Source organism: Myotis nattereri (genome assembly GCF_964212035.1).
Source record: "Myotis nattereri genome assembly, chromosome: 9".
NCBI classification, from domain to species: domain Eukaryota; kingdom Metazoa; phylum Chordata; class Mammalia; order Chiroptera; family Vespertilionidae; genus Myotis; species Myotis nattereri.
The window spans coordinates 79,685,574-79,708,820 of NC_138084.1; the positions used below are offsets into that span (position 1 = coordinate 79,685,574).

The 23,247-nt window shown below is 49.1% G+C and overlaps 1 protein-coding gene across 1 annotated transcript in view; it reads right to left on the reverse strand.

Moving 5' to 3' along the window:
* The window catches only part of SIK3 (SIK family kinase 3), a gene marked incomplete at its 5' end in the record, with an annotated part of 294,724 nt that overhangs the window by 17,179 nt on the left and 254,298 nt on the right, over positions 1-23,247 (reverse strand). Inside the window, 15 exons of the mRNA XM_081098532.1 lie at positions 3,772-3,861; positions 3,940-4,817; positions 5,385-5,724; positions 6,896-6,999; positions 7,462-7,547; positions 7,812-7,937; positions 8,631-8,781; positions 12,248-12,391; positions 14,376-14,446; positions 17,420-17,575; positions 17,820-17,973; positions 21,218-21,327; positions 21,444-21,521; positions 22,156-22,299; positions 22,766-22,876. Of these exons, the coding sequence (XP_080954658.1) occupies positions 3,772-3,861; positions 3,940-4,817; positions 5,385-5,724; positions 6,896-6,999; positions 7,462-7,547; positions 7,812-7,937; positions 8,631-8,781; positions 12,248-12,391; positions 14,376-14,446; positions 17,420-17,575; positions 17,820-17,973; positions 21,218-21,327; positions 21,444-21,521; positions 22,156-22,299; positions 22,766-22,876 (2,743 nt within the window). The remainder of the gene's footprint in view (positions 1-3,771; positions 3,862-3,939; positions 4,818-5,384; positions 5,725-6,895; positions 7,000-7,461; positions 7,548-7,811; positions 7,938-8,630; positions 8,782-12,247; positions 12,392-14,375; positions 14,447-17,419; positions 17,576-17,819; positions 17,974-21,217; positions 21,328-21,443; positions 21,522-22,155; positions 22,300-22,765; positions 22,877-23,247) is intronic.

The following is a 23,247-nucleotide window of genomic DNA, read 5'->3' on the forward strand; positions in this document are numbered from 1 at the left end:
CTAAGGCTGCAGCTTCTAGAAAAGCTCCCACCAAAGACCAGGAAAAAATATGAGCAAAAGAGGGCTTGGTGGGGGGGGGGTGGGGGGGAGATTCCTGCAGAACTGCCCATGAGGCACCGAGGACAGGGGCGTGCTGAGCTGAAACCTGCCGAAATGCGCTCACTGCTGGTCTCTCCTCTTCCCCAGAAACAGGAGAGGCGTTTGTGGGGGATATTGGTAGAGAAGGGGGTAGATGTGAGAAGGTAGGGAGGAGGAGGCAGCTGGAGAGGTAATGAGAGTGACTCAGCAGGAAAAGAAGGAGAGATCTGTCACAAGAATTACAAGCCTGGAGCTCAGGCCTGAGATTCGGAAGGAGGGGTGACTGATGGCAGCGGATTTAAACTGGCAGGAGAACCGAGCACGATGCCACTCCCTCCTGGCACACTGTGGCTGGGTCTGGACCCTGCTCTGGATTTTAGGAAGCTTCTGCCTTAGTTTTGCCAGTTCCCTCATGTGCACTGCACTTCAAGATACGCCGCACCTCTCACCCACTGGTCTTTCCTCATGCTTCTCCCCAAAACCCATGGCAGAGCCATCTTCACCCATCACACCCAATTCAAATGCCGCTTACTTACTACTGGCTGAGGACTAATTCCTCTGGCTGGGAACTACTCTGCCCCTCCCCATACTCCCACACCTGCACCTGGTACCACAGGCAAGCTCAAGAAAGGGGTTCCTCTGACAGGCATGGGGCACAGGTGAACCCAAGCCCTCCAGCCTTTCTATACGGAGGAGTCAGATCGGAGGGAAAATGAAGAAAATTAGAAGGAATTTTTGAACAAAAAAATCTCAAAAGGTGTTTAATACGTGGCAATCTAGGGTGGGGGAGTGGGTGTGCACACGTTAGCTCCAGCTTTGCTCTTCCCCGGGCCTTGACAGGAGGCACCTGCTATTGTGAGCTGATGGTATCTGGTTCAGATGCCACCTACTAGTTGTTAACCTTGGGGGCAAAGTACTTAATTTGTGCCTCAGTTGTCTCATTGATAAAATGGGGATGATGAGAGTTACTACCATACTAGAGGCCCGGTGCACAAAAATTTTTGCACTAGGGGGGGCCCCTCAGCCTGGCCTATGCCCTCTTGCAGTCTGGGACCCCTTGGAGGATGTCCACCTGCTGGCTTAGGCCTGCTCCCTGGGGGATCGGGCCCAGGCTGGCAGTCAGACATCCCTCTGGCAGCCCGGTAGCCCTCGGGGGATGTCCACTTGCCAACAGGGAGCAGACCTAAGCTGCAGTCAGACATCCTTAGTGCTGCTGAGGAGGCAGGAGAGGCTCCCGCCACCACCGCTGTACTGGCAGCCATCAGCCTGGCTTGTGACTGAGCAGAGCTCCCCCATGTGGGAGCATACTGACCACCAGGGGGCAGCTCCTGCATTGAGCGTCTGCCCCCTGGTGGTCAGTGTGTGTCATAGTGACCAGTCATTCCCAGTTGTTCTGCTGTTAGGGTCAGTTTGCATATTACCCTTTTACTATATAGGATAGAGGCCTGGTACACGGGTGGGGGCTGACTGGTTTGCCCTGAAGGGTGTCCTGGATCAGGGTGGGGGTCCCGCTGGGGTGTCTGGCCAGCCAGGGTGAGGGGCTGATGGCTGTTTTCAAGCTGGCCAAAGCCCCTTCAGGGTAGGGGTCTCCGCTGTGGTGACTGGCCAGTCTGGGTAAGGGGCTGATGGCTGTTTTCAGACTGACCAAGCCCCCTGGTGACCGAAGCTACCAGCCTTTCTTTTCTTTTTATTCGCTCCAGCTCTGTGGCCATGGCGACTGGAAGCAGGTATCTGGGGTTTATTTACCTTCTATAATTGAAACTTTGTTGCCCTGCGAGGAGGAAGCAGCCGACCGGGAAGCTTGGCTTCCTCCATCGCCAGGGGCAATCCACTACTGCTCGCTCCAGCTCTGTGGCCACGACTGGCTGAAAGCAGGTATCTGGGGTTTATTTACCTTCTATAGTTGAAACTTTGTTGCTTTGAGTGGAACTCAGAGCCGGCCGGGAAGCTTGGCTTCTTCCATCATTGGGGCAACCAAGCCTCCTGCTTGCTCCAGTTCTGTGGCTGCTGGCCACCATCTTGGTTGGGTTAATTTGCATATAGTCGCTCTGATTGGCTGGTGGGAGTGGCTTAAGGCGTAGCAAAGGTATGGTCAATTTGCATGTTTGTCTATTATTAGGTAAGATAGGGTTGTTCGGAGGATTAAATTCATTTATATGTGAGTAGCCGCTGGTGCCTGGCACACGGAAAACCCTATAGAAAAGCTCGTTTACACTCACACAGGAAGCTTTTCCGCAGCACCCTCATACCACCTCCCTGCCCGAACACTCCCAGGGACAGGAAGCTCCGGGCTGCTGAGGCGAGAATGTTCTTACACAGTCTTCCAGGGAGTTAACATTTGCTGCGACTTCTCTTTCGATCTTGGTTCTGCCCCATAATATGAACCCAGAAAAGTCAAATCCCTTCTTCCGCCTGAGAGTATGATCACTCTCCTTAGCTTATTTCCGCCAATACTGAACACCCCCAGGTGTGTCAGCCATTCCACATATGGCCTGGCCTGGCCTGAAACCCCGCACCACCTCCACATAGCAGCCGCCCGGCAGGGGCGCCCCTCGGCAGGATGGCATCAGACTGTTCAGAGGCCCCGGATTTACCTGGTGTTTTACTCAACCACGTGTTCCTCCCTATTGGTGCCTATGAGCCAACCTGAGTCACCAAGCTTTTCTACACACAATGTAGAGCCAGGTCTTCCCCCTGCCATGTGCCATGGGACCTAATGCTCCTATGAGCTGAGTTCTGTGTGCTGACTTTAGAAGACAGAGCTGGAGATGCAGGCAGCTCCAAGAAGGAAAGGATATAGGAAATGCTTGGTTTCAGAATTGTATATTTTATGGGCAAACTCATTTTTCATGATCTGTGATGATAGAATGGATATTGGTCTAGATTTTGTTTAGGATATTATGATGCTAATGGAATAACATTTTCTGAGCATAACCTATTGATGATAATATTTTTTAAAATATTTTTTTATTGATTTTTTACAGAGAGGAAGGGAGAGAGATAGCTAGAAACATCGATGAGAGAGAAACATCGATCAGCTGCCTCTTGCACACTCCCTACTGGAGATGTGCCCGCAACCAAGGTACATGCTCTTGACCGGAACCGAACCTGGGACCTTTCAGTCCACAGGGCCGACGCTCTATCCACTGAGCCAAATCGGTTATGGCAATTGATGGTAATATTAATCTTCCTCAGAATAAAAATGAATGCACGCATTCATTATACAATGAGACAAAATGAGATGACATGGCCCCTTAAGATGCTGTAAAAGTCTGCATTTATTAATGAAATGATCAGAGTAATAATGCCTCCCCCCGCACACGCACGCACACGCATGCACACACATATATGCATGTTTTAATCTTCCCAAATACTCTGCAAAGCACCACGCTCCTCCTGCCGCTTTCTCACGGGGAGGAGGATAACCACGTGAGGGTGTAAGGGACAAGGTCATGGTTTCGTGGCAGAGGCAAGTCCAGAACCGAGGTGCTTTGACTCCTGGTCCAATGCTATTTATACTGAATCCTATTTCTTACCACTGGCTGACTTTTTCTATTGCAGAAGTTAAAGTTGACTAGTTGGAAGAAAGTCAAGAAATTCTAAAAGCTAAAAAACATGGTATGAATATGGAAAATAGACAATATATCTTATTGACTATACTACCACTGTCTTATTTTGAAAATGACTCCTTACCCACCAATACCCACTTCCTACATGCTTCTCCCTCAAAAGGTCCTGAAGGTCTTCTCAGGAATTCTTTTTGTCTTAGGAACAGAGTACTAGCTGAAAAAAGATAACATTACTAAGTTAATTGAATTGGGGCAGATTAGCCCAGAACTTTTACTTTGAAGGGACTCTTACCTCGGCTGGTCACCTTATTTCTACTGAATGCAGCAGTTGGCTGATGTTGGTATGGATGTATCCCCAATTCCTGTGCGTGGCTCACAGTTCCTAGTAAAGACTCAGGGTCCCCAGGTCCACCAGTACTCAAGAGGAGAGAGCTGTCATGGCAACCTTTGGTCAATGCACTTGAACTCTGCCTGTCTGGAAAGACGTCCTTGGCTGCCACGCAGGAGCACTCCTCCTCCATGCTCTCGGGATGCGGGAGTGCCGGCTGCTGAGCGTAGCCCTGGGGAGGGCTGTTTGAGGAAACCTGGGAGATACATTCTTGAGCTCTGATCTGCAGAAGATGCTGGGGGCTGGTGTGGCGGTGGTGATATGAGTCAGCATTTTGATATGGTAAAGCCTGGTGCTCTGTCATACTCTGTCCTGCAAGATTGGGAGCCAGACTCCCAACATCCCCTTGGTTCATATGCCTAAACAGTTCTTGATACTCCTGCTGCTGCTGCTGTCGCTGCTGCTGCTGCCTCTTAATGAGCTGTGCAAACTCTGCTGGGGGCAGCCGAATGTCCGAGTGGCCTGCGAGCGAATGCCGGGGGGAGAGCAGTCCTTGGAGGATGTGGGGTACCTGCTGGTGTCTCGTGTAGTCTGGCGGCGTGGGGGACAGCAGGGCCTGCTGTAGTGCTGATGTGGGATAGGTAGGTGGCTGCTGATGTGCACTGGGAGGGAAGGTGGGGAATTGGTCAAGTGGAGGGACTTTCAGGGCGTGAGCTGGAGGGAACCCCACTCCTGCTGAAGGGCTGTAGCTGCTGGGGGAACCCCGGGACTGGTCCGCAAACAGATGAGGGTGTAAATGCGCCTGGTCGTAGTTAGCAGGGGAGAACCGATTCACGTTCAAGCTGCAGACACAAAAGCAAGTGAGTACCAGGCATCCATGTAACAAGAGCACGCTACTCCCCAGAGAACGGAAAACGGCGCCTGTCAGGAGCGAGTGCACGGACAGGGAACTGCGGAGTGACAGGGAAGGGGGTGCAGCACCACCCTGCATCACTCACCCAGTGGCGCCCTAGACTTGGGGCAGTGTGTGTGTGACAGCCCAGCTCTAGGCTGAAGGGAGCAACTATCTTACATCACCGGAGCTCCTAAGAAGCGCCAATCTTTCAGAATATGGGAGAGGGAGAGGGAAGGAACCCTCAGAGAACAGACAAGGGAAACGGGCACTTTTATCTAATAGGCCATTTTTTTCCTGGCAGACAACAGTAAGATAGCTTTGTCATTTTCCTCCACAGTCTCATTAGCATTTTGAGCCCCTATTTGGTCAATAAATAGGTTTCAAGTTCATCCCAAAACCACCGCCTTGATTTAGAGGGAGTGGAAGGAGCACGACCACCAGACTCCTCCCTGCTCCCTCCCTCCCCACTCCTGGATTACCTGGATGGCTCATTGGGTGACCTAGGTAGCCTTACCTGTGGGCTTCTGCGCTGTCAGCACTCAGCTGCTTGGACAAGGGTCGATGCCCGTAGCTGAAGGTGGCCAGCAGGTTGGCACGGTGCTGCATCTGGATCTGACTGGCACTGGGGCTGATGGAGGTGCCCCGCCCCACGGAGCCTGCAGCCGCCCCCGTCATGTTGCTGAGCCCGCTGCCAGGCTCCTGCACTTGGATGGTCACCTGCTGAGGCTGGGTGGGCTGCTGCATGCCCAGGCAGGTGAGCGCCACACTGGGAGGAGGAGAGCAGTTCTCAGGCTGCTGTGGGAAGACTGCACTGCGGGAGGGTAAGCCCTGGAACTGAGCGGGAGATGCAGCACCTAGAGAGAGAGAAGCCTCAGTGACCAAACGCCCAGGTGGCCTGCTGGCTGCAGATGACCGAATGCCACCCACAGCTCTGCTCCTCAGACTTCGCTGTGCACGAGGCTCATCTGTTCAGACTCCTGGGCCCCACCCACAGCAACCTGATTCAGCAGGTCAGAGAGGGGGCCCATGGCTCTGTATTTTTAATAAGTTGCCCTGAAACTTGGTCCATCACCCGGCCAATGTGGCTCAGTGGTTAAGCATTGACTTATGAACCAGGAGGTCAGGGTTTGAGTCCCGGTCAGGGCACATGCCTGGGTTGCAGGCTCGATCCCCAGTGTGGGGTGTACAGGAGGCAGCCAATCAATGATTCTCTCTCGTCAAGGATGTTTCTATCTCTCTCTCTCAATTCCTCTACCTTCCTCTCTGAAATCAATAAAAATATATTAAAAAAAAAGACAGTTGGTTCATGGATTGTTCTTTGGGTAGCTCTGTTTAGAGCAGTGTTTCTCAAATTCTAATGTGCACACCAATGGCCCAGGGGTCTTGCTAAAGTGCAGACGCTGGTCTAGCAGCTCTGGGATGGGGCCCAGGATTCTGCCTTTCCTGCCAATGCAGCTGGTCAGGGAACCCTGCTCTGAGTACGAAGAACAGAGTTCAGACTCTTCAGGGGACCCAGACTGTGTGGCACTACTGAAGAGATCGCCAGTTTGGAATATTAACTCCTCACAGCGCTGGTCTCCAAAGATCCTTTCGTTGGGGTGCACTCGTGTTCACCTCCATCAAACACCCACAAGAGGGTCCCCATATATGAGGAGAAACCAACAGGCCCGGCAACAAGGAAGGCTCTGGCAGCAGCTTTTTAGTTGGTAGAGTTGGAGGGTGTTATATTAAAAATACGAACAGTTAATCCTTACCGAGAGCTATGTAGTGCCAGGCTGTTCCAAGTGCATATGTTGGTTCATTAAATACTAATTTTATTTTCCATTTGTGAAAGCCGAGGCAAGCTGAAATTAAGTGACTTGACTCAGGTGTCACCACTAAGGATTCAAACCAAGGCAGGCTGGCTCCAGAGCCCACACCTTAAATGCTGCTATTCTGCCATTCAAGTCAACAGCGCGTGGCATTCACACTGGGATCCATTTGCTACATGTGGCTCACCGGCTCAGGCCGGCTGCCGGCACTCACCATGGGGCTGGCCCACACTCATCGGGGGAGGGCTGCTACTGGGCTGTCTGAAGAGGTGGTTGTTGGGGTGGTTGGGGGGTGGGCTTGAAGGCTGAATCCTTAACCTTAAAAAAAACCCACAAAAACAGGTAAATAAATCCCTGAAGTGCCACCAGAACCTTGAAGTGAGCTTCAGTCATAGGAGCCACCTCAGCAGAAACTATGTTTTGAGTGCTGATAAGCCTCCAGGCTAGAAAAACATACAAGATCCACCCACCACAGCCTCCTTACAACCTACCCACGAATTATGTTACTGGACTTTCCCGACAAAGAGGCAGAGCCTGTGGGCCTGTGTCTGGCTCCTGTATTAGATGTCATATGACTTTGTTCATGTGGCTGAGATAGTGAAGTGGCAACAGGAAGCCAGGAAGCCAGGAAGCCAGGAAGGCTGCTGGGATTTAAACTGGCTTCTCTGCTCTTCAAATAGTTTCTTCCAAGATGGAAGCTAAAGTCAGTCAGAATCTCCCCTATGAGTCAGGCTAGAGAGACAATGGCTTGGGCATGAAGCAAAGCGATGGATGCCTTACCTCTGCAGCTGGTGGGTGAGGAGGGCTGGCTGGCTTTCACATGCGGCCTGAAGGGGCGGGGAGGGCTGCGGAGGGCAGATGGAATCCTAAAACACCGGGAAGGTGGAGAAGGACTGTGAGCCCAAAGAGGAACGTGAGCTATTCTCAGGAAGGAAACGGAGAGCTACCTGTCCCTGAGACGTAGGCTTTTGTGGCTCATGGAAAAGTCTGATTACCTTTACCCAAACATGCCAACCATAAACAGAACTCAACTCCATTTTGCCCTACATGATCTCCTCCAAAATTCACAGGCAAACCAGTCATCCTGAGAGCACAGTCCAAACCCGCTGGGAGAGCGGAGGGAGGCCTACTTGAATCTGCTGCTGGAGAATCTGGTGGTGCTGCTCCTGCTGGTACAGCATGTGCTGCTGCTGGGTCTTCTCCAGGGCTCTCTCATCGATCTGCCCCCCGTACAGCTTCCGCAGCTGCTCACACTCCTGAAGGGAAAGCAGTTCATATGGGCGGGATGTAGCCAGACCCATCCCAGCAGTGACGTGAGCAGGTGCACATCTGCCCAAAGGTCTCACAGCAGAAAGAGCCAGGCGAGAACAGTGCCCTTGAGCGCTCACCCCGTCCCACAGGCATTTATGTACTCAATATGGATATAGTCACACCCTGCTCTGCATGGACCAATGCAGACACCAAGGACGGGCTGTGCACAAGTGGAAGTGTCCAGTGTGAAATCTGTGTACAAAGAACATGCCACTCAAAGTGTGGTCATGAGAAGGCAGAAAGGAAACTGGCCTGTGAAAGCCTTCCTTCCTCTGAGAGCACCATTCTGTACCAACTGGAGATTGTGCCAGGTGGCAGCCATGCCAAGCAAGCTCCCACAAGACCCAGTGCCCATTCCAAGAGGAATGCCAGGGCTGCTCCCAAGAACTTTCCCTGGTGCTTCCCACTGAAACCCAAGCCCAGAAGAAAGTCCTCTCCAGGGAAATGCAGGACAGGAGGGGCAGACAGTCCCTTCATGGGGCAAGCGAGGCTGATGCTGGGGAAAGCTGTACCTAACAAGCAAGCAAAGAGCAGGAGGCTATGGCCCTGGACCTAGCCAATGGCAGCACTGCTGACAGGAGGGCAGAAGCGGTCTCTGCTGCCATGCTTCTCCAGCGATGTCCACATCTCTCCATTACCTGCTGCAACTGTTTGATGCTGCTGTTGTTGCCCATTTTTTCCAGGTGGGCTTTAAAGGCCTGGATGCTGGCAGCCCCATCTGAGAACCGGCGCACAGGGGAGAACCGCTCCGTAGGGAGGTGCAGGGTGTTGGAGTCCTTGTAGGTAGAGCTGAATACAGGGGAAGAGAAGGTCAAGGCTAGGACCTGGGTTCTGAGCAAATCACCTGGGGATGTGTTCCCACGACGAGCACCAAGACGCTGTTGCCATGTGGGCCCCAGCCTGTTCCCTTTCCCAGGGTCCAGGTCCGTCTTCCGTTCCCACTTACCGTAGGCTGGCGTCACTGCCAGAGGGGAGGCCCTATCCTGGGATCAAGCACACCCAGTTCTTATCACTACGCCAGGAAAGAGAGAAGAGCTGCGAGTGATCCCGAAGGCCAAGCTGCGAGGAACTCTTCTGGTTTAGCATCCCATCTCTATCTAGTGCCTTTAGAAACCTGTGTGGTGCAAAGCTGCCCCTGAGCAGTAAGGAAGGAAACTACAGTCAGCTTTGTGGTCCACGGTCAGGCCTGGAAACCACAGGTTCTGTGCTAGAAAATTGGGGGCAGGGTTTGATGTCTCCCCAGATGGAGACAGCACATTTTTAAGGAATGTGGCCCTGAAGGATGTACATGCCTGGCCAGCGCAAACAAGGCTAGCTACTGTGAAACGCACTGCTCAGAGCAACCGCACCTCTCGCCTCCTAAGGAAAGAGCACCCGTGTGGATTACCTTCAAAATCCACTGACCGATCAGAGCACAGTCAGAACCGTACAGGAAGAACAGCTATGGATAAGGAATGCCTGAGACAGCACCAGGGCTAGAGGCTAACACCTGTACCTGTTACTGAACCAGAAAGAGATGTTTGTGGGGAAGCAGATAAAAGACTGCCCAAGCAGCATTCCAGCAGCCACGGAAGGGTCAGGGTTCATGTCCAGGGCAGGGATGGCAGCACAGTGAACTGAGGGGTGAAATGAGGCACCACCTGCCCAGGTACTCATTCTGGACTGAAGCAGAACCCAGGCTAAGGAAGCAGGTTAACAAGCAAGTTCAAATGCAGTGCCACAGGGAGGGGGAGGAGTCCCGTGACTGTGCAGAGAGGTCAAGAGTTCCGGCAGCAGGTGAACGCCCTTGACCCCCTTCTAGGGATGACTTCTGTTTCGGACTCTGCCTGAAGCCTGCACAGCAGTGCGCTAATGAAACGAGCCGCATGGATGTTTGTTTCAGTAACACAGAGACAAACACTTTGGGCAGACGCACTCCGGAAACGGCGATCCTGAAAGCTGTGTTCAGGGGCATTCCCTCCATCCTTCCCAGTTCTGTTTCTACTTCAGGTGTTTGGAGTTAAAGCAAGCCAATACTACGTCCTCCTAAAATGTTTCTCTTACGCTTTCAATATTAGTGACAATGGACACGTTTCTGATTCACTCAGAAAGCTGTGTTCTTCAATTCAGTCCATCTGCACAACCCCCGTTCTCGCCATCGAAGCCACCTCCCAGGGCCAGGCGGCTCCTGGCTCTTCCAGAAGCGCAGGCTGTGGACGCCGACCAGCGGGTCAGCCCGGCAGAGGCGCCAGGGAAGCAGTCTGGCTGTGCTGCTCACTTGGAAGCACGAATAGGACCAACGGCGCTGTTTTGATCAGGAATCCCATTCAAACCCACACCGCTTCCCTGAGGCTCTGTTCCCACTACACTTCCAAACCAGACTGGTTCACCCGCTGCATGAAATCCAGCTTGTGCCAGGTTTTAAAAAAGAATTACACTCAGAAACTTAAAAAATTCTAAATTACACACTTTCAAGTTAAAAAGGTCGATCAGGCTCCTCTTTTGTCTCAGTGTGGCTTTTCGTCTATTATCCCCCAGAGGAAAAAGATGCTGTTCGTGATTTTCTCCAGAAGAATAAGCAAAATTCAATAACTATCTAGGCCACCCATTCTAAGTGTTTTATGCCCTTGAAAAGTTCCCATTTCCCCCTGAAGACTAATTTCAGTCTCTTGTGTTGCCATATTTCCACAGTATCCCCATCAAGGCATGCTGAGTTTGCATAAATGTCCCACCTCACACAATCTGCCACTCATAAAGCATTCATTTCACCTCAGACTGGCCTGACCACAGGAAACCTGACAGCAGGCAGGCAGATCCCAGCAGGGAAGGCCTATGTGGTCCTCCTTTATAACAAAAGCAAACAGGACCCAGTCTGTGGTAAAGGTGACGAGGTAGGCGTGCCAATCTTCATGTTTCTCTGATAACAATACCTCCAGAGGAGCACTTTGAAGTAAACAAGGATGCCAAAGGGCTCAGCTAAACAACAGACCCCGACGAGGCTGCAGAATTCACTGTCAGGCAGGGAGGAGGGGAACACAGAAACAAGGAGAAACACAGGTGGAGGGTCTGTTAGGTAAGTGTGGAGCTCAGGGTCACGAAGAAATCGTAGGAAATTTACGGGGTGGAAAGGCAGCTCTCCAACAATCACTCAAGTACAAGGTAGGTCCTGAGAGATTTTCCTTCGGAAAATACTTTCTGTGTCATAGGAGTTTCTTTTGAGAATCATCATTCCTGCTACTCCTAACAGACTATTTTTTTTTCCTAAGCTATCCGCGGTCATTTGCAAAAGCTTATCTCCCTTCTTTCAGAGTTCCAACGTGGCACTAGTCATGTCTCATCCTGCTCAGAGTTCACCTGTCTCTGCTGATTACACCAATGCCCAATGGGGAACTAGTCACAATAAAAACACTGTCAAGCTTGCCAGTGTGAACTGGTTGCAGGATGTAATAGCAGCACAGTTATAAACTTAATTTCCTTGAAATCTGACTGCTTTTCAACCTTCCCAAGTAAGAATGCTTTTCACTGTCCTCTCAAAAAGATGATAATAAAATAAGTTCTAGGAATTTAAGGTGGCTTTGAGAGTGTGATCCATGAGTTTCGGTATGTTCTCAGCTAAGGTTTTTAGCCATCAAGGTATTCACAGAAGACAATCACCCTAATCTAGCCAAGTGCCATTCCTCTTGCTTGCAGGCTTACTTGGATTCAATTTTGTCAGGTTTTCTTGGCCAGCTATGGTTAAGTTTCTTTTTATTTTTTCAAGAGAATGAGCTATCCATGTGACAGAGTCCCAGTAAAGAACCTGCCATCAGAATACTGCCTGAATGACTGCTTGAAGAGGATGCAGTGCCTGCGCCACCACTCACAAAGGGCCGTGTCCTCCTCTGTATCCTGGCTCACTGCTCAGTGGTAACACGGTAAGAAATGCTCATTCTTTTGAGGGCAATGTGTTATTAAAGGTCAAGCCTATTAATATGGCTACACATCCTCTCATTTCCAGGTGGCCCTCTGAGAGCTTCACCTTCTTGCAGGTTTCAAGTTCAATTTCATCTGTGAGTCAACATTTAGAATCACAAGAATCAATGCAGACAATACACGTGCCTACGAGGCAACGGGAAAGAAGAATCCTATGTTGCTCTGTGCACTGCTTAGTGCACGGAGCTGAGAAGACGTAGTTCAGGATGCTATTTAAAGCCTCGATGCCAGTCACCAACACTAGCCAGAAGGGTGCCTGTCCGATGAGCCTCAAGGAGCTCACATAGCTCATGTGGCTACTCACCGATGCTGATCAGGTACCAGGTGAGGGGGCCAGACCCGGGAACGGAAAGGCTGCTGTCCTAGCTGCCGTTGTAGGTCCGGTGGGATTTCGGCCGTAGGGTTGGTCATGGCCAGTGTATGCCTTTTGGACCTATTTGCCAAGTACCTGCAACAAGCAGGAGCACATTTCATAGTAAAAAAAAACAGCCAGGACTACTCCTCAGCAAGAAGCATTAGAAGTTAATGTAAAGCACTCTGGGTGGAATCGTGCCGGAACTCTGAAAGGGCTCCATGGTGAACAGATCCCTGCGGGAGGAGTGAGGCACGTCCACCGCCAGCAGAAGCTGCTGACCGCTGGCGTGGCAGACCTGGGGCCTGCGAGCAGCCATGGAAGAGGAGAGCAGAGGCAGCTACAGAGAAGAATGATTTTCCTTCCACTCGACAGAAGAATCTTTTCCCTACTTATTAATTTTATTCTTCTTTTCCCCTCCAAGTTTCAAAAAATATAAGAGAAAATAAGCACTAAGGACCGTTCCTAGAGATGAGCCAAGGGAGATATTCAGAAGGTCCCCATGTCTCCGACCCCTGGTCCCCAGGTTTTGAGCCGGTCCTCACTCCAAGTCTCAGAAAACAGCTTTCCATTCAGGGAGAGCAAACTCAAACCTCCCTTCCCCGGGCCCCAGACTGTATGTCAGCCATCAGGGAAGAGACTGATATTGTTCCCTGGGAATCAACCTCTCTAGAGGACAAGAAGTGAAACCACAAGAAATGTTTAGAATTCATTTTATGGGGAAAATGCAAGATAAGAAAACAGAAGTTTCAAAAGCGGAAGAGTTGACGAGCTGCTGCCTTTAATCTGAAGATATTGGTCCCCTTCATCTGGTTAAGCATTATTCCTTTTTGTCTCAAAACAAACGGGCATATTATCCTTTAAATGTTGGTCTAAAGAAGAAAAAAAGGTAGGGCAGAAGGAAGTGAGTCCAAGAGGAAGACATAAAATGAAACACTGCCATCTAATTAAAGCAGCCAGGCAGTTACGCTTCCTAGTTCTCTTACCACACCAGCAGGACCCATTTACAATTCACATACTGTTATCAGCAAACTACAGAAACAACAAAATCAAGAGGGGAAAAAAGTTACAACTGTCCTTCTACTGCCTAAGCTGTGGGAGGCGCTGACCCGCTTGCCAACACCCGTTCTCCTCTCCCTCCACAGGGACCGGCTTCTGTTAGAACTGCACTCTCAGGAGCCAGCAACCATCAGGCTCTTAAAAAGTGCTCTTGTTTCATTCCTAACTACTTCGCCCACTTAAGATAAAACAGTTAACAGACTATAATTAATGGTATGTAAGCTTGCAAAAGAGTAAGCCATTAGTGGTTTAATATCCATTTGATAAAGACACCTAAAGTTCCCCCAAGAGCCCATGAAAACTATTTTATTTCAACTTCCCTCAAGGGAAAAACATATAATCTTGAGGAACACCTGTATTTCTGGGAAAATAAATGCTGAATTCTGGTCAAACCCCACTCCCCAGAAAATAAGAATGACAACTCCCACAAGGGGGCATGGGTGGAGCTGAGGGACATGGCTAATGGAACTGAGGTAAATGAACAGCACAGTGTGCCTGATGGTCACTGCTGTTTTCTGTGGATTAGGCATCGCTCAACAAGGTTCTGCAAACCATAGATGCTTGCATCTGTCACTGGCCCGAACCGCATATTCTTTTCAAGCGAACCGTACCAGAGGTATTCATTCTCCCAGAAAGGAGGAGTCCAGGCCAGAGGTCCATGGCTAGCCTAGCTAGGATCACTGTCATCCCAAATCTCCAATTCCTGTTCAGTAAACAGTCCAGGGCAGATAGGAGCAGGCGTAGTGCCTTGTGAACACTATGAGCTGCAATATGAAGGCGGGTGACAAGGAAGGTCGGAGGGAGGAGAGAAGCGTTCTTATGGTTCTTGCTGTCACTCGGGACTTCCAATGGCGTTTACAGAAATGAAATTTTCTGGGGAGTCTTCTGTTCCTTCTAGGTGGGAGGAACATGCCACCTGGCTCGAGCAGAGACCACACAAATGCTGAAGCTATACTGTACCCTCCTTGGGCAGAGGCGACCTTTCGCTGGTTGCAGGTGAGCCTGCCAGATGCCACATTACCTCTGCACAGCTTCCTGATCTGGCTCCCCGTCCGAGCTCTCCTCATCCACAGGGGTAACTGCTGGCACTGCCTGACAGAGACAGAAAGGACAGGCTCAGGCTCTGCTGCTTCTGCAATAGCTCTCATTCTGGAAACTGCCTAGGGAGTGGTCTTCCATTCGTTTTCTTACTCACGCAACGTTTCATAGGACCCCTGGGCTACACACAACTTTCAGATACCTTTCTATTTTTCCATTTTTACCTTGTTCAGGTGATTTTACTTTGGATTTCTTCCTCTGATTCATCTTCATTCATTCATTTATTTACCCAACAAATAGAATACCTATGACGTTCCAGGATAAAATGTAGTTCTGGCCCTCATTTTACAGTCTAATGCAGGACAGAGACAAGTACACAGACAATTTCAAAACAGCAAGACCAAGTCCTCCCTGGGGCACTTGGGAGCGGAGGAAGGTCTCTTGGAGGAGGTGACATTCACCTGAGACCTGACAAGTGAACAGGAGCCAAGGAAAGGGGGAAGGAGTCACAAGCCTTTGAGGTCCGAGGTTCAGAGAAAAGAGGAAGCCTGCGGGTGCGTGGGAACCTGAGGACACAGCAGAAGCTGTGTGCCTGGCTAAGAGGTGACCTAGGGTGCTATTCATGCTATTTCCAGAGTTTAGGTGTCTTTAACTCCAGAAAGGCATGAGGGTTTTTTAAAAGTACATTTTAGTACATAATGTAATTGTGCAGTTGCAATTCAATGCTTTCTTTAAAAAAATCTTCATCCAAGGATATGTTCTTATTGATTTGAGAGAGAGAGAAACATTGATTGATCAGTTGCCTCCCATACATGCCTCAACAGGGATCAAACTCACAACCTAGGTATGCGCTCTGACTGGGAAATGAACCTGTAACCTTTTGGTGCACGGAAAGACGCTCCCACCAACTGAGCGATTTGGCCAGGGCCGCGATTCCACGCTTTAAGTAGCTGTGACCCACCACCACTGTACATGAAATGAGAGCCTCCACAGCATGCATTCCCGTGGCTCTCCCCACTGCTATGGACTGGACACCATGCATTCTTGACAGCTATGCACAGGGCTCACATAGTCACCAGGCCTCAGGCACTAGGGCAAAAATCATACTTAAATTAGGAGCATTTTATGAAATGGATAATTATAAACCAAAACAAAAAATCTTTGGAGTAATTCCATTGTTTGAATGCTTCTAGGGTTTCCAGGTCCCTTCTTACAAGTTTGTAAGGCCTGGAGTAACAGGACTGGGAAGGTGGCAGCTATGGGGGTACAGGAGAGGAGCACCGTGGCCAGGGATTCCTGGCGTTGCATACCACATTAAAACTTTATTTTGAGGAGGTGCAATGGTAAACCACTGAAGGATTTCAAGCAGGGACATGATGTTCTAAGATCTGTATTTTAGAAAGCTCGTGCACGTTAGCTGCAGAGTGAAAAGTGGTGGTGGCAAGCCAGTTAGGAGGCCACTGTATTAATTTAGGCCAAGGATGACAGTGGTTTAAGGAAGGACAGAAATAAGGCATTTACCTTACAGGCACTGGGGAATAATTTGATATGGGAAATGAGGGAGAGGAAGACTTAAAGATAAAGCCCACATTCCTGGCCTGTCTAATCAGGAGATGACAGTGCTTTCCCGGTCACTCAGGACAAGACATAGGTTTAATAGGCAGGCCAAGGTCGTTTGGGGACATGCTGGACTAACACCGTGAGTGTCTGTGGGACACCGACTAAGTATGTGCAGTAGTCAGGCATGTATATCTATGGAGACGCATCCACAAGAGCATGCGGGGCTGCAGAAGCACCTGGACAAGGCCACCCAGACAGGGTATGTAAAAAGAAATGGAAATAGAGCCTAAGATAAAAGTCGGGGTTTCACAAATTTCAAGGAACAAGCACAAAGGAAAACTGAAAAGAACCAAAGAAAATGTTTCAAAAAGAAAATGGTCAACAGTGACTAACACAGTTGGGAGGTCAAGAAGAACAAAAGTTAAAACTGTCCACTGGATTTACCAACAAAAGTTTGTTACTGATCTTTGCAAGAACAGCTCCAATGGGCAGAGCAAGTCTGTCCACCTCCCTCAAAGCTGTCCGCCTGGCCCTCACAGCCTCCCTGACCCTGCTCTCTCCGATGCGTCTGCCGCCTATCAGTCCCTGGGACTCACCCCAGCCCTTAATCACGTGCGGCCTTGCACTATTCCAGTGGTTCAGCGAGGCCAGGAACTGTAAACATGATTCTTTCCTTTTCCAGACCTGTGCCAAGCCACAAACTTGTGGGACTAATCCATGACAAGGTAAGTACAGAAATTGAGCAAGATTTTAAAAATCTTAAAAAGAGAAGGTAATATTTTAAATAGTTATGGATATAATAAATATCCAATCTTATGGTACTATGAGATTGAATGAACAAATGAATGAATGAATGAATAAATGAATGAATGAATTTACCCAGGAGAGGAAAGTAACTGGAAATAAACAACCCAGGGCGAGGGTGGGGGTAACAATCTTTTAATGTAACCATCATATACAAGAGATGGGACTGAGGGATGCCAACTGACTAGGCTAGACCTTGGGAAAGCCAATCAAGTGCTAAACCCCAAACGCAAGGCAGTGCTAATCAAAGGAGAAATGGTGCATAGAAGGTAATATTGGAAACCAACCTAACGAGCAATTTATTCCAGAGAAAACTTAGCGTGTGCTGCCCTCTGGCCGAGAGGCGTTACCTGTGGGAAGGCGCCTCCAAACTGAGGGGTGGCAGACGCACTTAACTAGGTGTAAGTGGTCCGTGAGGATGAGGCTCTCTGGGAGCAGGCTTCAGTGTAGAAATTATTTGGTTAAGAAAAGAAGTTAGCCAAAAAATAAGACTGGAAAATTCTACTAGCCTGAGGAAAATGTGATTACATTGAACACCCTAAGTTTAGAGAAAGAGGAAATTCAGACATTTAGGTTGGAAAGCCTCTTTTTCCCACCCTATGCTCACAACCTCTTTATCAAAAATCTCAGAGAGAGTGAGCTGGGCTCTGTGCTGCTACTCACTGGTGTCATGGTGACAAGTGGGGAGGGTCCCCGTGGGCGCTTCAGCAGCTGCTGGGCATGTAGTTGGATGTTGGCTCCTCCATCTGAAGCCCTTCGGCCAAGGGGACCCATTCCATTTAGCAGCTGGAGGGGAGGCGGCTGTAACAGGGACTGCTCCTGTCGGGAGTGGAGTGGGAAGGACAGGTGGATGAGGCAGGGGGAGAGGAGGAGAGGAAAAGAAGTGCTCTCATCCACTGACGTTAAGGACCCTTGGTTGTGATGGACACTAGAGAAATCTTCCCTCACACCCAAATGCTTTCCTTCTCTACAAAGACACCCTTAAATCCTGGAAGGTCTCTCAGTCTCTTAAAGAAGTGGAAATGTGTTTCATTTGGGCAAGCCCTCTCCCATATCCAGGTACCTTGTACTCAAGCTGCCCAGTTGGTTGCAAATTTTGCATGGGCAACAGGTTGTGCATGAAGTTCATGTTAGGGGCCACCTGAAGGAATGGAGCCTGCGGGTTGACTCCAGGAAAGCCAGGTAGGAGCTTCTGCAGATCGTCCATAACTTCCATGCTAAAAGAAACAGGATGACAGAGAAGTCTGGTTAATATTCTTTTTTTAAAGGTTTTTTGTTTTTAAAAATATCTTTATTAAGAGTATGACAGATACCTTTCTTTTATCCCCCCATTGAACCCCTTCTACCTGGTTCCTGCCCTGTCCCAGGCCTTCACCACCCTACTGTCTGTGTCCATAGGTAATGCACATATGCATATAAGATCTTCGATTAACCTCTTCCCACACCCCCCTCACCCCTTCCCTCTGAGATTTGTGGCCCCACCCCATAACAAAGAAACAGAATTTCCGGAGGATGAGGCCTAGAAATTAGGATTTAAAAAAAAATTCCCAGGTGATTCTAATGTGCAGCCAAGGTTGAGAACCACTGTATTAGGTAGAGCTGCTATGTCTCCTGGAATTGGTAGAGTGGCCTTGTGTAGTAGGTGTTCTTTAGGGCCCAATGGCTCAGTCTCCTCAGTCACCTGAGCTGGGCACTCTAGGTGCACCTCTGTGTGGGCTGTGCACAGTCTTGTTGTAGTTGAGCACTGAGAGGAATTGACCTCCAGGCCAATCAGCTGTGAGGACCAGCTGTGACTAAGTGGAAGAGCTGCTGTGCAGGAGATACCCCTGTGGAGCAGGACTTGCTTCAGTGGGGCTTGGTGCTCACTGAGTCTGCCCCTTGAGCGTGTGGCTTGTGGATGTGTAGAGTTGTAATCCGCTATGGTCTGAAGCTGTCCACGAGGTGCACTGGCTCTGGGGCCTCCCGGGAGGTGCAAAGTCAGCCACTGCCTGGGGCCACCCAGCAGGAGCTACAGAGGGATCTGCAGAGTTTTCCTATTTGTATTGGGTTTGGAAGTGCCCAGGTAAGGCCCAGCTGTGAAGGAAGGCAAGCTGGTGATAGTGCCAAGTCTTGGGTCTCTTATTGATAAATATGGGGCACAATGACACCAGCTGCTGCTTTTTTTGGGAAATATTTTAGCAAAGTTTGAGCCAGGACAGGCCATTCATATGGAAAAGCTGCTGAAAAGCTTGGGTAGGGCTACAAATTGGATGGGGCGGGGTCTTAGGAATCACCAGGGTGGAGTGAACAGTGTTGGCCATGATGATGGAAACTGAGATATGGCTGCTCATTAGCTCTGTAACGGGGGAGGTCCCAGCATAGCAGCAATGACCCCTGAGAACACACTGGTCTGGGAGAAAGCCTCCCGCAAGTTCCTGACCCAATACCAGAGAGTCCAATTCCTCCTATGTCCCTGGATTCCCCCAAAGCTGCCACCCGGTGCTGGAGCTCAGAGGAAGCAGGACCTTGTAAGTCAGTACAAAGGCTCTTTAAGAGGAACTGCTGGGTCTCCAGCAGCCTGTATGTTACTCAACCACCATCCTGGCTGGTTTTTACAGCCCAAAGTTAGGGGGACTTCTCTGCCCAGCTCTGGAGCCCTGGGTTGGGGGTTTGGTGTGGGGCTGGGACCCCATGCTTCTTACAGGAGGCCTTGGAGACCTCTCCCAATTAAAAAAGGCCACAGCCCGTCCAGCACCTCTGCCCCTCCCAGCAGCCGTGATGTGCTTTCTTCTTTATTCTCTAGTTGTAGGACTTCCATTCAGCTGGTTTGAATGATGGCTGTTGTCTTTTAGTTGTAATTTTGATGTGATTGTGGGAGGTGGTGAATACTGGTGTTTACCTATGCTGCCATCTTTTCTGGTTAATATTCTTACTCAAAGTTCTATATCCCCAAACTGATGAAATGGATAAGTTCAGTATAATTTATTATATATTTTTCCACTTTCCCTGCAAATTTGTATTTCTTTCTAAGATCCCAAAGCAAGTAGAAGTCCAATGTGTGGAACCTGGCTGCCTGCCACTTTACTGTTTGGAACTGGGGATTGCTATTCTTTATTGACCACTCATGTGAAACCAACAGCTCTGAGCCCTGAGGAAATACTGGCACCGGTCCAGCTCGGGCCTGCACAGTCTGGAGGTGAACAGCACATTTCTGGAGGACATAGGCCACCCACTAAAACCTGGCTGCCTGGAACAGCTACTCATTCACAAGGGAAAGAAGGCAATTCCTCCCGTCAGTGCCGGCAGCACAGACACGCCGCGATGTGCAAGGCTGTGAGGCTCCTGCAGTGGGACTCACAGCACACTGTAAACCAACAGGTCTTCCCACTGGCAGGGCAACACTGCGGACACAGCCTTTGGAGCCAGACTGTTCCCCTGCTGCCTGTGTGAATGTAGGCCCAGAATGAGAAACCTAAAGCAAGCCGATCAGCAGGCCTGGGGATCTTTTTCTGGAAATCACTCAGAGAAAAGAGGTATTTAAAAAGCAAAACAAACAAACAAAAAAAAAACAACTAGCTTTACACCTAGTTGAACTCTCAAGAGAACTCTCTGACACAACCTTCTCTTCTCTACTCAGTAGAGAGAATATCCAGAAAAGATGAAAGGGTATTTTTAATGTTGAGTCTTCAAATGTAGAACAAAAAAGGAGAGAGCCAGCCTTTAGGACATCTCCCAGGTGGGAGGGCATCAGGGACATATGGAAGGACTATTTTGGGAAAACACTTTGGGTAACTGGTACTTATTCAGTGTGGTTTTTGGTTTTTGTTTCCTTAATTTAATTTGTAGCACAGATAAATCACACCATACCCTTTGTCTTCACTTCCAAGATGAGCCTTGCATTAGGACACGTAGCGACCATCTCTCGAAGCTGTCAGACGAACTTTGAGAGGCACTTTTACGTGACTTAGATCAGAAGACCTCAACCTTTGTGGGCACAGAGACTGTCATACTCTTCACCACAGTGTTGCGATTAATTGGCATGATGGTGGCTACTGGCCCACCATCCACTAGGGCAGCGGTTCTCAACCTGTGGGTCGCGACCCCTTTGGCAGTCGAACAACCCTTTCACAGGGGTCGCCTAAGACCATCCTGCATATCAGATATTTACATTACGATTCGTAACAGCAGCAACATGACAGTTATGAAGTAGCAACGAAAATAACTTTATGGTTGGGTCACAACATGAGGAACTGTATTTAAAGGGCCAGAAGGTTGAGAACCACTGCACTAGGGGCAGCTCTGTAATATTTTTAGCAAATCAAATCTGGTCTACCGGGGACCCTGAGCTGGGTTACAAACAGGTCTTGGCCACCAGATTAGTTTTCACCTGGGAGATACAATGAAGTAGGAAAAATGCACTGGTGGGAACTCAGTCAGGTGGGACTTTTTGGCCCCGAGGTTAATTAGGGCTCAGACACTCACCGGGGGTCAGCCACACCCACTGTGTGCCTCCTCATTGACAAATAGCGAACCAATGCTTCAGGGGAGGGCTCTTCACCCTCATCACTGTCCAAGTTCACTGTCCCATCCGGCTGAGGTGAAGGAAAACACAACTGAATTAGACATGAGAAGTAATTAGAAATAAAAGGCAAGGAAGCAAGAATATGGGAAAGATTTCAACTGACAACGATCAGAGATCGCCACTTGCCTCCACAATCTGGTTCTCTGGGTTGATCAGCTGCACCTGCGGAACGCTGATGTTCATAGTGGTACCTGCCTGCTCCGCCTGGAGAGAAGTACATACAGATACACACATACTATAAACACTAGAGGGAAATGATAGCCTTTCAAAGTGTTCTTTTTATTTTTAATCCTCAACTGAGGATATGTTTTTATTGATTTTAAGGAGAGAGGAAGAAAGAGAGAAACATGTGAGAGAGAAACATCCATCGGTTGCCGCCCATACACGCCCCAGACCAGGGATCAAACCCGAAACCTAGGTATGTGCCCTGGCTGGGAATCGAACTCACAACCTTTTGGATGACACTCCAACCAACTGAGTCACCCAGCCAGGGCTCAAAGCATTCTTGATTGCTAAAGTCTATGTTTCTACCTCTGAGTCTTTGGTTCCTTAGAAGCTATATTAAGAGAGTTGTGTGTTTCTGTTTTTGCTTTTTGTTTTTTTAGAAACAACAGTCTCAATGATTTGCTGCTTCTTAAAAAAACAAAACAAAACAACCACACCCTGCAACTACAGTTGTCTACCTCGAGTACATAAAGACCCTTCCATCCTCTCTAAGAAAGGTTCCAATCTTTGCTTGATCTTTGGACTTAAGAATTCCTGAGCAGTGGCTAACCACCCTCCACCCTGTCCCCAAATGTTACTTGTCCTGAATCAGGTCACAGGAATCACTGCCCACCTGGATACTGACTGGTGCCTGAAAGGCCATGGCTCGGGGCATGCCTGGAGGTCCTCCGACATGCAGGGTTTTATGTCTCTTATGTCGATCGCACAGCAGATGGTAGATTGCACTATAGTGATCATAGGCATCTGTGCTTAATGACTACCAAGAGAGAAAGGAAAGAGTAAAAACCCTGGTGAAACAGCAGGCAATGACCAAACATTAGTAACATTACCAGACCAAAGCATCTCTGTTCCAAGAGCCAGAGAGGGGCAGAGGAAGAAGGGGAAGGAAACAAAAAGATCACGTTTCTGCTGGTCACCAGATGGGAGGGGCGGGTGAAGAGGATGGGATTACGAAGTACAAATTGGTTGTTATAAAATAGTCATGGAGATGCACAGCATAGGGTAGATGGTCAACAACATTGTAATGGTATCAGACGGGTATTAGTCTTATCTCTATCCTGTACACCTGTAACTAATATAATGTATATCAACTATAATTGAAAAATTTAAAAAATTATTTAAATAAAAAAGACCCAAGTTCCCAAGAAGGAGAAAACATTTAAAAAGGCAACCCGAGGGAGTATGGCCACACCTCCCTTTGCTCTCCATTCCTTTAGAGATACCTGTAGTGTCCGCTCTCTGTCCAGTCCAATGTCCTCCATGGCCAACAGGACATCCTCATTCAAAACGTCTACCTGTCTTTCTTCTTTTATCTGCCGGCATTCAGCTATTAACTGTAACATTAAAAAAAAAGGTAAGCCATCACACCCCAAATTAGCTATGCTAAGATGACATATCACATATGCATGTCACCCATAGCAAGCTGTTCCAGGCCCCTAGCTTGGGATATTTTTGGCTTCAGACAAAGCCCAAGCAATAAAGCCCCGGGGTAGCTGTGAGAAGACAAGATCCTCATTTTCATGAGCAACTCTGGGGTACCTGGGATGGCCACAATGGTTTAAATAAAGGTATGCTACAGGAGCCTCTGAACTAGCACAGTAGGCAAGAGGAAGAGACGCCCCATGGTGGGTACGCTGCAGAACTGTGGGCTGTACTGTCTCAAAAGCCAAGGGACTGTGACTTGGGGGTGAGTAATACAGAACTG